Below are 20,338 nucleotides of genomic sequence, written 5' to 3'. Positions count from 1 at the left end.
AAGTCTGCAGGGGGTTATTGTCCGACCGGCTTATCGTCGCTTCTCGCTGCCTTGGAAGAACAATATAACAGGGATGTGAAAATGACTCTTGACCCCATGCTGCTAGTAGTTCAAGAGGCTTGTATTATGGCCAGACCGTGGGATAACAACCGCTGAGACCAGATAAACCAGCCATTCTTCGTCATACACGACAGAAGAGGCAACAGAAGCCACTGTATCGTCCCACCTGGGATGCTTGTCATACGTTGTGCGTCACAGCCGCGTTGCATAACTTGGAACAGATCGACTGCCGGTTTTCCAAAAGCAATGCCGACTTCACCTCCTTCCCTGCCAGCAACAGGCCACGCCCTGCCGTCTCAGTGCGATTGACCGTGGTCACCTGGGCATTGGGCGTCTATGACCCTGCCACGATAGAGTGTCTGCAGCATCTGAGCTCATAGTGCCCCACTGTATCCTTGTCGGAAGCATTACCCCAGATCCCCCGCAAAATAGGCTCGGAAACGTAGGGAGGCTGGTCCCAGAAACTGAGCTCGGTCCTTATTTGGCTGTGCCTTGCTCGGGGTGTTGTCCTCGCAACAGGTAGAGCAAAACTCTATCACTCCCACCGTCAACACAGTCCACCTACTCTCCATCACCATCCATCACCGGCCGTCGAAATGACGACGCCCAAGGACGACAGCCTCTGGGCACACTGGAAGATGCTTGCCGCGTGCTTGCTCATAACGATGTGCCCCTTCCAGTATGGACTAGACTTCGGCCTCATCGGTGGTCTACAGGCCATGCCAGGTTTCCTCGCGGTAAAATCCTCAAAGGCCGTCGGGGTATACAGAGGTGTCATCGACTGACACGACAGGCAGGTTTTCGGCCACAAAGACCCAACCGTGGCAATCGGTTACAACATCTCGACCGGACGCCAGCAGCTGATATCATCGCTGATGACACTGGGCGCCTTCATCAGCTCCTCCACAGCCGGTAAGTAAGCCCCCAGTATCCACAGAAACAAACATTTCGGTGATAGCTGACCTCGATTGCCCGGCCAAAAAGGCCCCGTCGCCACCATCATGGGCCGCAAAATGGCCATCTGGGCCGCGTGCGCGACGTGCGTGGCGGCCAACGCCGTGATGATGGGCACGACGTCGATCGGGGGGCTGTACGCGGGTCGCTTCATCCTCGGGCTGGCCAACGGCGTCTTCATGACCTTCTCGCAGCTGTACCTGCAGGAGAGCGCGCCGGCGCGGTACCGGGGCGTGGCGCTCGCCGCCTTCCAGTGGTGGACGTCCGTCGGCACGCTCGTCGGCACCGTCGTCGACAACGCCACCGCGACCCTGCCCGGCCGCGCCGCGTACATGATCCCGCTCGGCGTCGTCTACGTGCTGCCGTGCGTCATGTTTGCGGGCTTGTTCTTCGTGCCCGAGAGCCCGCGCTGGCTGCTGCAGCGGGGGCGGAGGGAGGAGGCGCGCAAGGCGCTGCTGTGGCTGCGGCCGGATAGGGAGATGGCGGATAGGGAGATGGTCGAGATTGAGGAGGCCATTAGGATCGAGGAGACGCTGGCGACCGGTACCGCGATACATGATTTGTGGAGGAACCCGGTGGATCGCCGGAGGACGGTGATTGCCGTTTGTGCGATTTCCACCCAGGCGGCGTCGGGCGCCATGTATATGATCGGTGAGTTTCTTCCTGCATGCTCCGGTCGAGGAGCCACAGAGCTGACCAGAGGGCTAGCGTACGGCACCTACTTCTTTGAGATGGCGCACATAGGGGATGCGTTCCGCAACTCCTGCATCTTGACCGGTGTGGGTGTTGTTGCCATCGTTGGCAATACTCTCGTCATCTCAAAGTTTGGACGCAGGCGTGTCTTCTTGATGGTCGGAATGTTCCTGTGTAAGTTTCTTCCGCTTTACGAAGACACATGGCTGATGGTGACCAGGTGGCGCTACGCAGCTCATCATAGCTGTGGTTTACACTGTTCAGCCGGGAACTGTCCAGACGGGCAAGGTCATCGTGGGACTCTCGGTCGTCTACATCATCGGGTACAACGTAAGAGCATCCTCACCGTAAGCTTTCTGGATTGCTGTTCTGACAGATGCAGGGCATGGTTGCCACCTATGCTTGGCTCTCGGGCGGCGAGCTCCCCTCCCAGAGACTACGCTCTTACACATTCGGCATCGCCGCATCTATTGGCTTCCTCGGGGCTGTAAGTGGACAAGATGGATCCTTCCGTCATACTGCGTTACTGACGGCTTCAGTGGCTGGCTACCTTCACCGCCCCGTACTTCATCAATCCCGACAGCCTCAACTGGGGGCCGAAGTACGGCTACATCTGGGCGCCGTCGTGCTTCCTCACCGTTGTTTGGGTCTACTTCTTCTTGCCCGAAGTCAAGAACCGCACACTCGAGGAAATTGACGAAATGGTGAGTGACCCGATTTTGAGTGTTTGTGTGCATGCACTGAGTCTGTGTCGCAGTTTGAGATGCGCCTCCCAGCCCGCAAGTTCAGGAAGTATGTCTGCACTGGCCGGGTCCACGAGCACCACGGCGGGAGCAAAACCTCGGTTGAGAGAATCGAGGACATCTACTCGAACGAGAAGAGTACGGCGGAAGCGACCGCTAGCGCCAACTAGGAGGCTCTTCATTGCGTCAGGTGTTTGCGAGTAATGGTTAGCTTTAGCCGTCACCGTCGAGGTGAAGTAGATGACATGCCCGAAGGAAATCTGAATCAGTCCCTGTCATTCAGGGAAAGCTGCCTGTGATGTTCCAAGGCATGGCGAGCGTGAGCACGGCCGCCTGGTAAATCGGGTTGCAGGGCAGAACGCATGAGCAGCAAATGCCGGCTCAAATCCCGGTATTGTTGACTTAAACCATACAACATACTAGAGCGATGGTCTCGCATCAACAGATGCTCCAAGCTTCTGGGCCACGTCGTCAAAGACGTCTTCGGCATGCTTCTCGGCATCGAACTCGAAGATCCAATCCTCGCGTGGGAGCTGAATGCTCGTCGGATCCTCCTTCACCTTCTCCCAGTCCGTCTTGTGCCACATATCCCTCGTGGTCTCGCCCGTCTTCTGCACCGCCTTCACCCTGTCATACCTGATTTCCTGATACGCGCGCATGGCCAAGGGCACATTCGCCTTGCCCGCCCTCCTCAGCGCCACGGCGACCGTCACGCCGTCCTCCATGGCCTGGGTCGCGCCCTGGGTGCTCGTGGGCAAAAACGGATGGGCCGAGTCGCCCAGCAGGGCGATCCTGCCGCCCTTGCTGACCCACGTCGGCAGCGGGTCTCTGTAGACCAGCTTCCAGTCGACCAGGCTCGGCGTCTTCTCGACGATGGCCTTGCACATGGGATCCCAGCCGTCGAGCACGGCGAAGACGTCGTCCAGGCGGCCGGGGAACGACCACGACTCGTCGATGTCGGCGTCGTCGCGGTGCGTCAGCACCCAGCAGCAGTCGGCGCCGCCCTTGAGGGTGCTGAAGAGGAAGTGCACGTCCGGGCCGATCCAGCCGTTGAAGGTGTCGCCGTGGGCGCAGAAGTGGCGGGTGCGCGGGTCGGCGAGCATGGCCGTCGACGGGAACCACGCGCGCCAGACGGCGTAGCCGCTGCTCTTGGGCTTGTCGTCGTAGCCCAGCACCAGCTCGCGGGCTTTGGAGCGCACGCCGTCGGCGCCGAGGACGACGTCGGCTGTGGCCTGGCGGTGGGGCCACTTAGTGGGACTCTCTCTCGGTAAAGTAGAAGCAAACGCACCTTCTCCCCGCCCTGCAGCACGATGCCCGCCTTCTCGCCATCCTCGAAATACTCGACGATGCGCTGGCCCAGGTGAATGGGGATGCCCAGCTCATCGCGGGCGTGCTCGAAGACGACGGTATGCAGCTCGCCGCGGTGGCCATTGAAGACGGGGCTCTCCTTAACGCGCGGCGGGGCGCGCTGGGTGATGATGTGCTCGCCGGTGTACTTGTGGATGCGGAAGCCGTGGTGGGTGAGGTCGATGCTGAGCGGGCGCATGCGGTCGGCGACCTCGCCCTCGCGGTGGGTGCCCCAGCGGTAGAAGATGCGGCCGGCGTTGGGCCCGAAGGAGATGATGTCGCCAAGCGATTTGAGCTCCGGGAACGACTCGTATATTCGGACATTGTGGCCTTGGCGGTGGCATTCGATGGCGGCGGTGAGGCCGCCGAAGCCTGCGGGAGAGTCAGGTTGGTTGTTTCTTGGGATGCTTGAGCGAGCTGCCTACCTGCGCCTACGACGATGACATCGATTCCGGTCTTGGGGCGGGGATTGCTCTGGTGGTTCTCGCCCATCGTGTTTTAGGATTCCAAATTGGTGACGAGAAGCAGCTGGGTGGTACTGGTCCTGCACATGGCTCTACCAGGCTTTTCGTACATGACGGCTTCCGGATGCTTACTATGCCGGCTTCGTCCATCCGGCTCAGGGAGAGACGGACGATTGCCGGTATGACGTCTCGAGGCTCATGCAAGGGGGTGGGTGAGGACACGAGTCTAGGGTACAGCGCATGCGAGCACCCCACTTGCCGCCACCTGCCGCCACCTGCCGCCACTTACCGCCACTTGCCGCCACTTGCCGCCTCTAACCCCGCATCAGCGCCCCGTGCTGTCCCAAGGCTCCTCCCGCTGCGGCCGACGGTGGTTTCGGATTGATGGTGCCGAGTTTTTGCTTGGATGGTGTTGAGGGAGACGACGGCGCAGATCGGCGTTGGCCAGGGCAGGCACAGCCGGACGGAGACGCACCTCCCGTGTAGAGCTGACCATCTTCGGGGACCAGGGAGAACGACATCCGCACACTTTCTACTACGAACATGGCGCGTTTCCGAGATTACCAGGGTATTAAGGTTGCGGGAACGATTCCACTATCATCAGGATTGCTATAAAACTCTCTTTCCCGGTCTCTTCCAATTGATCGTGCTGCGCCATCTTATCTCTCTCACTGCAGATAGTCAACCTACCTAAAGAAAAGAAAACATGACATCCTATCCGGAATGGGGTCCCAAGACCAAGGCCACGGACGTGGCGATAGCGTTCAGCAAGCAGATCAAAGGCCGATACGGTACTACCTCTCACTTCCCTCCTCCACACCCACGCCAACCACCCGCCAACACCTCACAGTCCTCGTGACGGGCATCTCGCGCAACTCGCTCGGCGAGGCCACCGCCCTCGCCATCGCCGCCCAGGGCCCCGCCCTCCTCATCCTCGCCTCGCGCACCCCCTCCAGCCTCGACTACGTCGCCGACGAGATCCGCTCCGTCCAGCCCGCGACCCCCGTCGCCACCGTGACCGTGGACCTGCTCTCGCAGGCCTCGGTGCGCGCCGCCGCCGCCAAAATCTCCGACCTCGTCCCCCGCCTGGACGTCATCATCAACAACGCAGGCGTCATGACGCGCACGCGCCGCACCTCGCCCGAGGGCATCGAGGGCCAGTTCGCCACCAACCACCTCGGCCCGTTCCTACTAACAAACCTGCTGGCGCCGAAGCTGCTGGCCGCCGCCGCGGCGTCGCCATCGTCGTCGTCCGCATCCGGCCCGCGCGTCGTCAACGTGTCTAGCTTCGGCGTCTACATCTCGCCCGTCCGCTTCCACGACTACAACCTCGAGGGCGCGCTCGACGACTCGGACATCCCGCCCGAGGAGCGCGGCAAGGCCCCCGAGAAGCTCCCCAAGGCGTTTGCCGCCAACATCGACGGCTACCGCGGCTTCATCGCCTACGGCCAGAGCAAGTCGGCCCAGGTGCTCTTCGCCGTCGAGCTGACGCGCCGGTTGAAGGAGAGCGGCGTCGTGGCCGTGGCGCTGCACCCGGGGGGTGAGTCTCTTTCCTTGCTCTCTCTTTTCCCCTTGCCTACCCCCTTCGTCGGGAATCTGGGTGGTGGCTGAGCGGAGACTACTGTGTGGGAAGGCTCCTGTTTGCTGACGGATTGTTTTCGTGTACAGCCATCTGGACGAACTTGAGCAGAGACTTGGATGAGGAAGGGTACGAGGCGATTGCGGGCGGGGCGAAGGAGTTCAAGAGCCCGGACGAGGGGGCGTCGACGATGATCGTTGCGGCGTTTGACCCTGCTCTCAACGGTGAGTTTGTTGTTTTGCTGGAACCGAGATGCGTGTCCATGGCTGATGCGCGCTGGCAGAACCGTCGGGTAGTTTCCTTTCCGATTGCCAGTATCACGAACCGCCTCCGTACGCGACGGATCCCGCGCTGGCCGAAAAGCTTTGGAGTCTGAGTGAAGAGCTGGTCAAGCAGAAGTTCGACCTGCCGCCGAGGGCTTGAAGTGGTACGGGCAACTGATAAGCGGCCGGCTGGACGTTCGCCTAGGGGCCGAACAAGGTTGGAGCTGACGCGACCCTCTACGAAAGTTGTCAGAGGCTATGGAAATGAAAGAGTCACATGCTACCGATAGAATTGCGTGGCTCCGGAGAAAATGCTATCACCGAAGATGATTATCTCGCGCCCCAGGGCGAGCACGGACGTGATTGGGCAGCTCGTGTCTCACCATGGGCTTTTGCAGGGTTCCCGCCGTCGCTGCAAATTTGACATGAAGCCCTACGGCTGCTGGACGCTTGTTTCACGCGCATCCCGCTTCTCATTGGCCTGGAACGCCCAGCCGAACACCTCAGGACAGCCATTCGGCAGGTCTTCTCCCTCCCATGGGTCAGCCTTGCTAAATATCGTCGCAGGTCCAGTCATGGGACCCTTTGAGCATGTCAGATACGGAAATCAAGCCCTGACTTGTACAAATTCATCACAGCGCCTGCCCAAAACCGCTATCGTGCGAGTTCCAGCAATCGTCACCCTGCGCGCGTTGTATCATGAACTGGTCCGTGCGGGAAACGTGAAGGTTTATTTAACAAGCAAGACGATGAAACGCCGAGTATTTTGAAGCAGCCTTTCAACAGACCCTGTCGCCAGTCCCAAATTTCCATTGGTCAAAACCGTGTCTCTGCCCTCCTCAGCCTTCTTGCCTCTCACAACTTATCCCAACACATGCAAGGTCCGTTGTCTCGCATAAGGAGGCCAGCACATAGACTACCAGTCATATCAGAGGCTGATCCAGCACGAGTGTAACACATAACGCAACCGTTTTAGCTCAGGCTTCCTGCGTCCACAGGCTACGGGGAGCTCAAGAAGCCGAGTGAAACCACATTCCTCCAGACCCGACCAGATCTTTTCCTGGTAGGCACCGATACAAATAGGAAAATCTTCACCAGCCTCCACGAGAGTGCTCACCCCAAAGGCAGTCATGAATCCCACCAGGCATACGATATGGCGGCAAGAGCAAACCCCCGCATCAAACAACGGTCACACTTCCAGGCAAGATGGCCGTGGCGATGCCGTGTCCAGCATGCCGGCTGACGCGGCTACTCCTGGCTCGTGGGTAAGTGAGATGATTTACGCCGAACTGCAACATGTTTTTCAACCTTGTTTATATCTAATGCATCAGACAGACGTGCTGCAAGTGCTGGGCAGAGAACCAGGGCCCCTACACGACTCAGTGCCTGAACTGCGGACACACTCGCTGCGGTACATGCCTACAGAACTAGCTTTCTGAGCCACAATGACCAAAACGCAAGGCACCTTTGACGGCCGGAGCCTTTCGACCAGTAACAGAATTCCTCGGATTTCCGCATTACGTGTACGACCATGGACGCAAGCCGAACTGCCGAAGAGGAAGGTGGCCCGGCGGATACGTGCAGCATGATAGCACGAACTGCGAGAGAAGGGGAGGAGATAGTGCGCAATTGTTTCACATTCGGAGCGAAATAAACGGGAACAAAGAGATGGAAAGATGGAAGAAAGCTCTTCCATGTGCAGATAGCAAGTGAGACTGGGTTTCAGACGAATAGCCCCGGCCTCAGTTTTCAAGATGCCGAACCAACGCACTCCTCTTTTGTGCAAGCGCTCACATTTTCTGCTGCACATATGGTGCTCCGGCATCAAGAGCAAATTTATATGCACACCAACTGATGAACATTCGTTGACCCACAGCTGAACCGTCTGCACGCCCGCTCACTCCCCACTTCTGAGTAATCGCGCGGGGAAGGAAGCAACCCAGCAAGAAACCCGGCAGGCTTGTGTGTGCCTGGAACCCCACCAATCGGACCCTCAGCACAGAAGGCTTGGCTTTGACAGTCGTCGGGTGGGTTCTTCGTGGTGGTCAAGTCGGTCGCTTACCTAGACTTACTTAGCTGCGTTAGCGCTCGTGTAAGCAGTAGCCAGGTGCCGACGCAGGCAACGGATCCTTCCTCCTACCTACCGTTAAACTTTCGATATGGCGCCACGCTAGGGGCTCTTAACATGGATGCTGACGACGCACAACATGCCAACTCCATCACACTCATACCTGAGAAGAGAGTCGTACCTATGCCGGACTTAAGACGGCGAAAACGGAGACCCGTCTGGGCGCCAAGTCTATCTGATCCACAAACACCTGATACACTCACTGTACGACTGCGGTAATAATCATCAGGCCATGATTTTTCCCATCGCTAGGCGGCCGGGACTCCCGGGACACGCCGTCAACTGGCACGCATGCTCACCCGCGTCCCCGTCTTCCCGGGGCTTAGACATGGACGACTCGGGCAGGTGCAGGTCTTGATCCCTGTCGCATGCATGGGCTGCTTTCTGTCGAAGGAGCGTCGTGGAGAGTCAGCACTGCAGATTTTGGGGCCTTGGTGTTTTAGATTGCTGCGGGGCTGCTCGTCAGAAATAAGCACTACGTCGCTGGACAGCGGGGTGTTTAAATTGGGGACTTGAAGCTCTCTTTCTCCTGCGCAATCCAACCCCCATAACCCCTCCTCTATTCCCCGCTCGATCGATCTTCAATATGGCTGCTGATGGAAGCAATGGCGGGCCGCAGAAGATTGAGACCCGGCTCTACATAAACGGCAAGGCAAGTCCCTCGTCCTTCCCCCGCCAGCCGTGGCCATCTTCTTCCACCAGCCATACACTAACGCCCCTGGCCGTCCAGTTCGTCGAGTCCTCCGATAAAAAGACATTCAAGCTCTTCTCGCCCTCGACTCGCGAGCACGTCGCCGATGGTAAGCCCACCCCCACCCCCGCGTCCCTCCCGCAATAAGGAAAAAGAGAGAGAGAAAAAAAGGAAAAAAAACCACTCACCACCTCCCCCCCTCCCCAGTCTTCGAAGCCACCACCGCCGACACCAACGCCGCCGTCGCCGCCGCCAAAGCAGCCCAGCCCTCCTGGGCCGCCCTCTCCCCAACAGAGCGCGGCGTCCCGATGAAGAAACTCGCAGCGCTGCTGCGGACAAACGAGTCGCAGACGCGCATGGCGGCGCTCGAGGCTTCGAGCATGGGGCGGCCGCTGGGCGCGTACTTCGACGCGGAGCACTGCGCGGGCAGCTTCGAGGCGTTCGCGGCGCACGGGTGGGGCGCGCAGGCGCAGGGGGCGACGAGCGTGCGCACGCCGGGCATGCTGGCCATGACGCTGCGGCAGCCGTTTGGCGTGGCGGCCGCCATCATCCCGTGGAACGGGCCGGCCGTGTTTTTCGGGTCCAAGGTCGCGCCCATGGTGGCGGCGGGGAATGCGGTGGTTTTGAAGAGCAGCGAGAAGGCGCCGTTGACGGTGCGTGGTGTTTTTCTTTCTTTCTTTCTTCCTTCCTTCTTTTTTCTTTCTTTTTTCGACACGTTCTGATGGGAGGAGTGACGGATGCTGACGAGACGATTCACACAGTCGGCCTACATCGCCGGGCTCATCGACCAAGCCGGGTTCCCGCCCGGGGTCATCAACGTCCTGCACGGCCACGGCCAGACGTCCGGCGCGACGCTGTCCTCGCACATGGACGTACGCGTGCTGTCCTTCACCGGATCCGGCCGCACGGGCAGGCTCATCTGCGAGGCGGCGGCGCGGTCGAACCTCAAGAACGTGCACCTCGAGCTGGGCGGCAAGTCGCCCGCCATCATCTTCGACGACGCCGACCTCGACCGCGCCGCCGCCGACACGCAGTTCAGCATGACGCTGAACTCGGGCCAGATCTGCATGGCCAACAGCCGCATCCTCGTGCACGAGGCCGTCGCCGCCGACTTCCAGGCCCGCTTCCGCGACCGCTACGCCGCCGTGCGCGTCGGCAGGGCCGACGACGACGCCGTGCAGATGGGCCCGCTGGCCGACGCCGCCCAGTACGAGTCCGTCACCAGCTACATCCAGCTGGCCAAGGACGCCGGCGCCACCATGCTGCTGGGCGGCGACGCATCAGTGAATAAAGAGGGCGGCGGCTTCTTCGTCGGCCCGCACATCTTCACCGACCTGCCCGACGACTCGCGCCCCGCCCGCGAGGAGATCTTCGGCCCCGTCGTCATCATCGGCGTCTTCAAGACCGAGGAGGAGGCCGTCCGCCGCGCAAACGACACCGAGTACGGCCTATACGCGTCCGTCTACACAAAGGACATCAGCCGCGCCATCCGCATGGCCCAGGCCCTCGAGAGCGGCACCGTCGGCGTCAACTGTAGCAGCCCGACCCTCGTCGACGACATGCCCTTTGGCGGCTACAAGGCGAGCGGTCTCGGCAGGGAAGGGCTGACCCACAGCCTGGGGAACTTCTTGGAGGAGAAGACGGTGCTGATTAGGCTTTGAGCTGCCTTCTGCCCAGCACGCCTGTCTCGATTCCGAGACGGGCCGAAAGGGTAGCAGGACTGTTTAGACTCTGAGTGGATATGATGGCAAATCGATGAGGTCACGAGGTTCACGGATCCTTGAGGTCGAAGTGTTTGGGCCAGCTGGACAAGGAAAGGGAAAGCCAAAAGAGAGCACATTCCCGATCTGGAGGTACGACGTAGTCAAGAGCTGATGCTTGCGTGGCTGACTCGGCTGGTGTGCTTCCCCGCATTGATCGGCTCTGGGGTTGTACGGTGGGTCAACACGTAGCCATGTTTGTGCTGGTCAGGTATTTCTGACTGCAGCTGTTTGCTGAAACTCATCATCTCCACTTCTCCGCCTGGGCAGACGTAGGACTGTCAGATGCCCAGTGTGTCACCTATGCGTCTCATTCTTGGCATTTGATTGACCGGCAGCATGGTGGACGTTTTACGTCTTGCCAGACCCTGAAGGGGATGCTTGAACAGGAGCGGCGGGGTATTCGCGCTTGCGCCTGGTCCGCGTACTTCCAAGTTACCATTTTTGGCCATCGCTCGTACTAGCGCCCTGATTTTGGAATGACTTTAAACTCTGTGTTGTTTAACCGTCAGCTTTTTCTGAACGTCAATCGGACCACTTCCGGCAAAGCTTATCTTGATGTCACCTAGAGTCTACGCATCAACCCACACCAACCCCCGCGGCGGACCGCAAGTGGAGTAGCTCGACCTCAGCACCGATGTCCTCCAACGCCAATACCATTTCGAGGTACCTTCCCCGCTGTCCGCACCAATAGGCTATTCCATCACGCTTCTATTTGGCAATTCTCTCGTCCCTACTCCCTCGGTGCGACACTTGCCCTTCAACTACCCTGCACGCACTTTGGCCTCGGAAGAAGAGGGGTATCCGCCGTCTGTCGCACAGCATCCACCGTGCATGAAAAGAAATATATTAAAGACACACGCACAGTCTCTCTCCATCTCTCACTCACTCTCTCACTTCCCTCCATTCCAGCCAGGCAATCTTCTTGAACACCCCTCACGATGGACGGGAGTACACCCATCTTCGCCTACGGCGCAGCCGCCCTGCTCGGCGTAGTCTCCCACGTCGCCTACTTCAACCGCTCCGAACACCACCTCCACGCCGTCCGCTACATGCAACTCTACCTCCTCGCCTACGCCACCGCCGTCTTCATCCTCGCCCGCACAGCGTCAGAAGCATCCGCCTCCCCCTCTCCCTTCCCCTCCCCCCACCACCTCGCCGCCGCCGCCAAACCCGCCGCCTCCCTCCTCGCCACCCACCTCCTCGGCCTCTACGCCTCCCTCCTCACCTACCGCGCCACCCCGCTCCACCCTCTCCACGCCTTCCCCGGCCCCTTCCTCGCCCGCCTCACCTCCTTCTACCTCCCCCTGCACGTCCTCCACCGCGTCCCCAACAAACCCTCCACCCCCAACAACCCCAGCAAACACACCAAACTCATCCCCCAAGCCCACAAAACCCTCGCCGCCCTGCACGCGCGCCACGGCCCCATCGTCCGCGTCGGCACCGCCGAGCTCTCCGTCGCCGACCCCGCCGCCGTGCCGCTCGTCTACGGCGCGGGCAGCAGTTGCACGAAGGCGCCGTGGTACGACAACGACAGGCCGCTGACGAGCATGCACACGGCGCGCGACAGGGGATATCACGATGCCAGGAGGAAGGTGTGGGGCAGGGCGTTTGCGGCGGGGGGGAAGGTCTTGGCGGGGTATGAGCGGAGGGTGGGAGCGAGGGTGGAGGGGTTGGTGGGGGGGTTGAGGGAGGCGATGGGGGGGAAGGTGGGGGGGAAGGCGGGGGAGGGGGAGGGGGAGAAGAAGGAGGGGGTCGATGCGAGGGAGTGGTTTGCGTGGTTTGCGTATGATGTTATGGGGGAGTTGGCGTTTGGGAAGGGGTTTGGCTGCGTCGAGGGGGGAAAGGGGCATTGGGCGATTGGGTTGCTGGAGGAGGGGATGAGGCCGATGGGGTTCATGTGTGGGTGCTTTTTTTCTTCTTTCTTTTTGCGTCTTTTTTTTTGCGTCTCATGCGCGCGGTCTCTTTCTTTTCCCTATGTGATGCGACGGGTTATGCGGGTGTGCTGACTGGCTGGTTTCACAGTGCCGCCGTGGGCTTTCCGCACGCTGGCCGCCATTCCCGGCGTCGCGGCCGGGTACTGGAAGTTCATCAACTACTGCTCGGACCAGCTCGAGGAGCGCATGAAGACGAAGCCCGAGGACCCGGACATCATGTCGGCGCTCATCGAGCCCGTCAAGGACAAGCAGCTCTCCGACCGCGAGCTGAGGATGCTGCAGGCCGACTCGAGACTGATCATCGTCGCCGGGAGGTACGTACACCCCCACCCGCACTCGACCCTATCCCCTCCCCAATCCCGTCCTCCCCACCATCAACTCTTAGCCCAAACCAACCAACCCACTAACCCTGATTCCCCTCCCCTCCCCAGCGACACCACCTCCAGCACCCTCACCCACATCTTCTACCACCTCGCCGCCGCGCCGCACCACCAAGCCACCCTCCTCGCCGAGCTCCGCCCACACATGCCCGACCCCTCCTCCCAAACCACCGCGAAGATCCCCCCCCCACCGCACCCTCCTCACCCTCCCCCACCTCAACGCCCTCATCGCCGAAACCCTCCGCCTCCACCCGCCCGTCCCCTCCGCCCTCCAGCGCCTCACGCCCCCCGCCGGCCTCACCCTGCCCTCGGGCACGCACATCCCCGGCAACACCGTCGTGTGGTGCCCGGCCTACGTCATCGGCCGCTCGCCCGCCGCGTACGTCGAGCCCGACGAGTTTTGTCCGGAGCGGTGGTACAACGACGACGACGACAACGACGATGACGACAATGACGAGGAGCGGAAGGAGGGAAAGAAGGGGAAGGGGAAGAAAGGGTGGGTGCGCGATGCCAAGGCGTACGCGCCGTTTGGCTTGGGGACGTATGCGTGCGTGGGGAAGCCGTTGGCGATGATGGAGCTGCGGATGGTGGTGGCGGGGGTGGTGGCGGCGTTTGAGGTGGGCTTGGCGGAGGGGGAGGATGGCGCGGAGCTGTTGGGAGGGAGTGCGGATCATTTCACTTTGGGGTGTGGGCGGTTGAGGCTGTGTTTTAGGGAGAGGGAGAGGGAGAGGGGGGGCGGAAAGTAAAGTAAATGGGGCTTGGTGACATGGTGTTTTGGCAGATGCGGGGGATGATGCGGGTGCAAAGAGTGGTTGTCGGCAGCGGCGCGGTATCTTGAGACACAAGTCGGTAGAACCGTTTTTAAAAGAGGAAGTGCATTGCTACCTAACGCCTATAGTCCGAAATCGTGTCGTTACTGTTTTGATATCTTTGACCTTTTCCACAAAAAAAGACGACGCAAAGGAACGCGAGAAGAGCAAAACTAAAGTACGGAATATGACAATCTGGTTATTGGAATCACCATGCTTTTTGTTGCTGTAGCACGGCTCTCGGGGTTTCACTGAAAGTAATGATCAGCCAACCTGTTGACTTCAGTCTCTGAGTAGTACCTACCGGCTGAAGAGAGTGCATCCTCACTCAATCGGGATTCCATGCTCCTTCAACTTGTGCTTCAGGAGATCTCTCTTCCGGAAGTAGCCTTTGGGTCCAGTGCGTTCGCAGCCTGACTCCGTGCAGGGAAATTCTGATTCCTTGTGGACCTTCCTCATGTGTGTGATGTAATCGGAGCTCTTTTGGAAAGCATGTTCCCGGTTCCGCGTTCCTTCCGGTCGCCACTCCGAGCAGCCTTCGTGTGGGCAGGATCGGGCACGGGTGGTTTTCTGTTCGTCCACCCCGATGTGGTGGTAGTTCCGCAAGTGCTGAGTCAGATGGTCCTTGCGCTTGAAACCGTCGACCCCACGGTGCCTCCTGCAGTGCGGGCACGGGAAGCGTTGGACATCGGATCTATGGGTATATTGGTGTCGTAGGAAGACATCGAAGCGAGAATATGTCTTCCCACAGCCTTCTTCCGGACAGTAGAAGGATGCATGGCCGGTTAAGGATGCATGGTTGCCTAGACTAGGGATGTTGGGAAAGGCCGCTTGGCACTGGCGGCATGTTCGAAGCTCTGGATGAGCACCACGTGTATGTCCCTGCATTGTTTTGTATCGTTCGCATGTAAAGCCGCAGTCCATAACCTGGCAGCCATACCGATGGTGCCCGGTAAGTAGAAGGTGTTCGTCCAATTTCGTCCAACTCCCGAAGCGAAGGTTGCAAGAACAACGATTTGATGTTGAGAAATCCGCGTTCGTCGAACCAGGCATTTGGCGATAAGAAGGGCCTGAGGTTGGCGTGACAGTATGCTGTTCGGAAGGGCGCGTCTCAGCCGCCTTGGCCGGCTCATGGCCATTGGAGATCCCGTCGTCCAGTTGGTTGGAACCGAGATCAGCACTGAAATTCCAGTTGGAAGCTTGAACTCCAAAAGAATTTGGTAGACCCTCAAGCGTAAAGCCATCGATGCCTCCCGCCAGTCCCGTAGTGAGCCTGGGTACGGCTTCAGGCATTGGCGCATCCCACTCATCGGTGGCAGACGGGAGCAGCAGATGCTCATAGCCCTTGAAGATCTCGTCGTTCAGTTGGTTTGAACCGAGATCATGGCTAGAATTCAAGTTGAAAGCTTGAACTCCAAAAGGATTTGGTGTACCCTCGAGCATAGAGCCATCGATGCCTTGATCCGCCGGTCCCGTAGACGCATTTGGCCACTCATCGGTGGAAAATTGGGTCAGCAGAGGGTCGCAAGTAGCTAGGGTTTGGCTCGGGAACCAGGGATTATCTTGGTAGCCTGCGGTTGCAGAGTCACTCCGTGGGAAACTCTCGGTGGTGTTGTCCCACACGTCTGTTGTCTCGGTCCCAGAATTCGTCCCGTATTCTGGCCAATTGGAGGAATATCCGATAGGATGCGGCTCCTCGAATGTCCCGAAAAGGCCGTGCTGATTCCCATGCAGGCGGGCTGCCCTCGCCCTTTTTCTAAGTCAGTACTAAAAAAAAAACCGACCAGGATTCGTCCATGATCACAAGAAGCGATTGGACGATGTTGCGCCACGACAGTGCAAAAAGGGCGAGCGGATGCAAGGCCGTAGCTTTGGTGTGACCGGGTCGGATGGGTGGGAAAGCGGCAGAAAAGCCAGAGAGCGATATGATTGGGGATAGAGCTGGAAGGGAAGACAAGCAGGTGCTGAAGCAGCCTTGGGGGTAGTGCTAGATTCATAGACGGCTGCCAAGATGGTCTCACCGCTTTTACCAGACCCCTACCACAGCTGAAAGGGCGGGGCTCCAGTGCTTGCTAACGAGAGCCAATCCCTTGCCAAATGCGCTGGAGCCTTGTTGTTGTGCTACGCATGCTGACCACCGGTCAGCCAGCCTTGGAGCGGTCGAGCGGGGCTCCTGCCAACATAGCCGCACGGATTTCACCCTGCGAAACATGAAGCCATCGGGGCAAAGGCAGCGCGAAATCAAGGTTTCAAGAGCACGAGTATTCTTGTCGCAACGGACAGAGATTTTTCGCGTAAAGATTATCTCACAAGTCAAACCCTCCCAGGCGGCAGTGGGACCCGCCAAGTCACGTCCCAATTAGGTTTAGCTCCGTATTCAAAACTACTTAATACTACTCCAATCTTCTCAGCTAATTATAACGTAGGGTATTCTCTACCGCCGGAGGGTCTAAGAGTAAACGGTTATAACTTTATAGTACGCCGATTTACGTTATATAACGACTATAATATCTATCTTTAACGCTATACTTTATATCTATAACGAGGTTTTACTATTCTATAAATATATTTAGATAATAGAGGGGCTACTAATCTATCTTTATAAATTAATTTAAACGCCGCCGAGCGAATAGAAATAATACTATCGAGCCTTTTAACTAGTCTTTCTAGTAGCCGCTCTAGTAGCTCTCTTATAATATCCTCTTAGAGCTCGCCTACCGTCTATAATATATAAGAGAACCCTCGTAATAACGGCGATAGTATTAGCGATTTAATAGATATTAACGAATCTTCTAGCTAACTATAAATATCCCGCGCTAATAGATAGAGGCTTTAATAAGTCGTAGATACGATACGTCGTATTAATTTCTTATTTAATATCTTTATAATTACTTAGATTATCTACGGCGTCGAGCTTAAAAATATAAAATATCGCTTCTTATAATAACGATAGAACGCGATACGTATAATCTTAAAGTATTCTATTATAGACCGAATTATACTTACTAGTAAGAAGAGATACTACCGCGAGCTTAATATTCTTATTAGCTACGTATATCTATATAGCGTATAATATCCGCCTTACTTTAGCTAATTTAATTATACGTAAGATATTAAAGGTCTAAATATTAAAAAGGCCGTTACTATTATTAAATCTTAAGCCTCTTTATAGTATAGTCTACTCTCTTACGTTCTTAGAAATCTATATACCTATTAGTCGAGCTATATCTATAAGAATAATTAAAAGATAACGGCGATTAACCGATATATATTCGCTATTATAAGTATAACCTATTACTTAAGATAGCGAAAGAACTCGAATTTTCTTCTAAGTACGCTAGATATCTACCTTCTTACGTCTAGTATAAAACGACGGGTTATTTAAATACTAGGCGGTTTAGATATATATTATAGATATTATACTACTAAGCGCTTAGTAGATAGTATAGTAGACTATATAAGAATACGTTATATTTAATTATACTATTTAAAACTACTCTAAACTACTTAATACTACTCGTAACTACTTACCCGGAGTTTCTCCGTTTTTATATAGTAATAGCGAAGATTTTAAACTACTTAATACTACTTATAACTACTTACTTAGAGTTTCTTCGTTTTTATATAGTAGTAGCGGAGACTAAACGAACGACTCGACTTATATTATATTATATAGATATAGCTTAAGCTACTCGTTACTTCTTAATAGATAACGATTATCTATAATAATATAAACTTTCTTAGTATAAAACGCGACGAGGTTCTTAGTAATAAAATAAAAATACGTTCTCTTATTATCTCGGCTATTATTCTTTATTCTAGTCTACTAGATATCGGTCTTATATAGACTATATATAATTCTACTATCGAGCTTTAAGTAAATAATATTCTCTTCTTATCTAGTATCTTAGGTTATAATAACTATATTAGCGAGTAAATTACGAAGAATCTAATCGTAGACGCGGTTACGAGGCTTTATCTAGATATCGTTTAAACGGTATTTTATAAGAATCGTTTAGTTTAATATTTAATAATATTATATATTCGTAAGTTAAGCACTTATAAAACGTTATTCTAGTAATTTAGAGTAGTATACGAAAATAAAGATACTATTAAAGGGACTTATAGAATTTACGATAGCTTATTTCTAGACTAACTCGGCTTAGATTTAAATACTAACTTTAAATAGCGTCTTTAGTTAGTATACGGCGATTAGCTTATATTATAGCTAATACGAAGAACGAAGAAAGGCTAGTATTATTTTAAGTTTTTATATTATCGCCGTAGATAGCTACTTAGTATTTCCTCGTAGTTCTATATTTAGATAAATATCGTTAATACGATTATTTAAATATATTAGAACTCTCTTAGCTATAGCGAGAAGACGGTTTATTATATTATATTTAATATTACTCTATAGAATCGTAGCTAGTATAGCCGAAATAATATTAAGTATTACTAGCTTAAGCCTCTTCTTACTTAAGAATTTATAAATCGGACGGTAGTATTATTTTATAATACTATACGATAGAGGAATTAGTTAACTATAAATCTTAGTTACTATAAGATTATCGATAAAGCGCTCTTACGACTATCGCTAGACTAGTTTCTTATAAGGATCTATAGCCGCGTCTCGTATACGCTTCGTATACGAGACCTATAGAAGTTACGTACTAGTTACGTAACTCTCGCTTAGCTATATATAAAAGCCCTTCGGCCTACGGGCGAAGGCCGAATTCTCTAAGAATTCGTCTATTAATTATAAGCCCTCTTCTTATGCCTATCTTAAGCTTTCTATTCGTACCTTATATCTTATATTCGAATCCTTCTCTTTAAACAGCCGGTTTAGAATACCTTCTAAGCGAATCCCTCTTTCCGTACGCGACGCGTATACGTCGCGTACTAAAAACGCTATAGTCGTATAAGACCTCTTAACCGGGTCGGACTATCCGACCTCTAGCGAATTAGACGATAACGCCGACGAGATACCCCCGATGCCTACCGCTATAGAAGAACCCCCCTCTATAACGATTACGCCCGAAGACGTTATTACGAATCTAAAGACTAAGATCTATAGGCTCTCTATAGTAATCCCGACCTCCTCGGCTTAAATTATCGAATTAAACGCTTTAATTAAGGGTCTATAGGAACGTATTAATATACTCTCTTAGCTAAGCGTACCCGAAACGTATACTCCTCGTATATATCTCGACTTCGAAGCGCGGAAGGCGATCTAGCGAGAAAAGAACGTTCCCGAACTATAAACCGCGACCTAGTACTATTTCGATAAGTAGATTAACGAGTTAAATAATAAGTTTAATATACTTAATCTATAAGACTAGAATATCGAGAAGCGGACCCGCTAGGCCCTCTAGGGCCTCGCGAAGTACGAAGTAATCGCCTAATACGTCTACTAACGCCTAGATAAATTCGTAACCCGAGAGGAGCTCCTCTTTAAGAAGTTTAAAGTAATCGTTTAAGATTAAGTAAGAAACCCCACCTTACGGCGGTACGAGAATACGGTTATATTCTACCGCTTTCTAATAAAGCCTAGTACGTCGTATTAGAAGTACCGCGCCCGTATAGAAAGCCTATATAAATAGCTTCTATACGCGGTAGCCGATAAGAACCTTCTTATCGACCTCTTCTTTACGAACCTCCTAAAGGTCTATCGTAAAGAACTCCTTAAACACCCTACGATAAAGACTATTTAGGGGGTTAAGAAACTCTACGACTTAATTATTAGCCTTAAGTAGACGCTCGGCTTAGTTAAGATAGCGTAGACGGAGAAATAATAGCGCTAAAGCGTAGGCTATAAACGCCCGCGTCCGGTCTACTCTACCGATAGTAGGCGAGGTCGGTCGAGGAACTCGAGCTAATATAAGCCGCCTCGCTAAAAAGACTCCTAAAAGTCGACTCGTAGATAAGGCGTAGGCGCTTCGTATACGAAGCGTAACTCGGGCTCCCGCCGGTTTAATAAGAATCCGGCTAGTAACTAACCCCCTTCTAGAGCCGATAGCTCGAAGGACGATAAGACCTCGGGAAAAAAATAGTCCTAGTAGCGACTCTAAGCCGCCTATCTCTAGGACTAGTCGACCGAGGCTTAACCGGACGGATTATTATAAACGTTCTTTTAGAGTCGCCGGAAGGGCTAGTAGCCTTAAAGGCCCTCTTAGATTCGAAAAGCGATATAAACCTTATTAGGTAAGATCTAGTAAGTATCTATCGCGTATTCTTCTCGTACGTTAAGCGTACGCTCCGCGTACGGTTCTTAGATAGCCACTCTATAACTATATAGAACTTCTATAAACTTACCCTCCGGGCTAAAGACGGGATAGGCGTTAAGCGAACTATCGGACCGCGCCTATTCTAGAGCGCGTCCTTCGAGGGTTACGATCTAATCCTTAGTCTAGACTAGCTAAAAGCGGCCGATCTTATCGCCCGCTTTAGTACGAACACCCTTAAATAGGATAATCTATACTAAGACCGTATCGAGCTTATCTCTACGGTATAATTCGCTAGTTAACTGG

The 20,338-nt window shown here is 54.6% G+C and overlaps 6 protein-coding genes across 6 annotated transcripts; 4 read left to right on the top strand and 2 right to left on the bottom strand.

Annotated features, from left to right (window-relative positions):
* Nucleotides 1-656: 656 nt before the first annotated feature.
* Nucleotides 657-2,620, top strand: BKCO1_6000062 (mfs sp sugar:h+ symporter; the record flags this gene model as incomplete). Its single annotated transcript, XM_020277729.1, has 8 exons — nucleotides 657-797; nucleotides 858-972; nucleotides 1,045-1,665; nucleotides 1,723-1,881; nucleotides 1,928-2,037; nucleotides 2,090-2,194; nucleotides 2,247-2,411; nucleotides 2,465-2,620. 8 exons carry the CDS (start codon nucleotides 657-659, stop codon nucleotides 2,618-2,620), a joined length of 1,572 nt encoding a protein of 523 aa, XP_020126732.1.
* Nucleotides 2,621-2,869: 249 nt separating this feature from the next.
* Nucleotides 2,870-4,289, bottom strand: BKCO1_6000061 (salicylate hydroxylase; the record flags this gene model as incomplete). Its single annotated transcript, XM_020277728.1, has 3 exons — nucleotides 2,870-3,682; nucleotides 3,739-4,169; nucleotides 4,223-4,289. The coding sequence occupies 3 exons, from the start codon at nucleotides 4,287-4,289 to the stop codon at nucleotides 2,870-2,872; spliced, it is 1,311 nt and encodes a 436-aa protein (XP_020126733.1).
* A 678-nt stretch (nucleotides 4,290-4,967) lies between these two features.
* Nucleotides 4,968-6,263, top strand: BKCO1_6000060 (retinol dehydrogenase; the record flags this gene model as incomplete). Its single annotated transcript, XM_020277727.1, has 4 exons — nucleotides 4,968-5,052; nucleotides 5,112-5,801; nucleotides 5,930-6,064; nucleotides 6,124-6,263. The coding sequence occupies 4 exons, from the start codon at nucleotides 4,968-4,970 to the stop codon at nucleotides 6,261-6,263; spliced, it is 1,050 nt and encodes a 349-aa protein (XP_020126734.1).
* A 2,554-nt stretch (nucleotides 6,264-8,817) lies between these two features.
* Nucleotides 8,818-10,583, top strand: BKCO1_6000059 (aldehyde dehydrogenase; the record flags this gene model as incomplete). The annotated part of the gene is made up of 3 exons (XM_020277725.1): nucleotides 8,818-9,031; nucleotides 9,130-9,575; nucleotides 9,684-10,583. 3 exons carry the CDS (start codon nucleotides 8,818-8,820, stop codon nucleotides 10,581-10,583), a joined length of 1,560 nt encoding a protein of 519 aa, XP_020126713.1.
* A 1,040-nt stretch (nucleotides 10,584-11,623) lies between these two features.
* BKCO1_6000058 (cytochrome p450) lies at nucleotides 11,624-13,745 on the top strand (the record flags this gene model as incomplete). The annotated part of the gene is made up of 3 exons (XM_020277724.1): nucleotides 11,624-12,584; nucleotides 12,708-12,937; nucleotides 13,005-13,745. 3 exons carry the CDS (start codon nucleotides 11,624-11,626, stop codon nucleotides 13,743-13,745), a joined length of 1,932 nt encoding a protein of 643 aa, XP_020126712.1.
* Nucleotides 13,746-14,611: 866 nt separating this feature from the next.
* BKCO1_6000057 (uncharacterized protein) lies at nucleotides 14,612-15,558 on the bottom strand (the record flags this gene model as incomplete). The annotated part of the gene is made up of 2 exons (XM_020277723.1): nucleotides 14,612-14,690; nucleotides 14,749-15,558. Coding segments are annotated over 2 exons (889 nt in total), but the record flags the coding sequence as incomplete, so codon positions are not given.
* Between the last annotated feature and the right edge of the window lie 4,780 nt (nucleotides 15,559-20,338).

Source organism: Diplodia corticola (genome assembly GCF_001883845.1).
Source record: "Diplodia corticola strain CBS 112549 chromosome Unknown scaffold60, whole genome shotgun sequence".
Lineage (NCBI taxonomy): Eukaryota > Fungi > Ascomycota > Dothideomycetes > Botryosphaeriales > Botryosphaeriaceae > Diplodia > Diplodia corticola.
The sequence above is the reverse complement of the archived record's forward strand: the minus strand, read 5'-3'. Positions and strand labels throughout refer to the sequence as shown.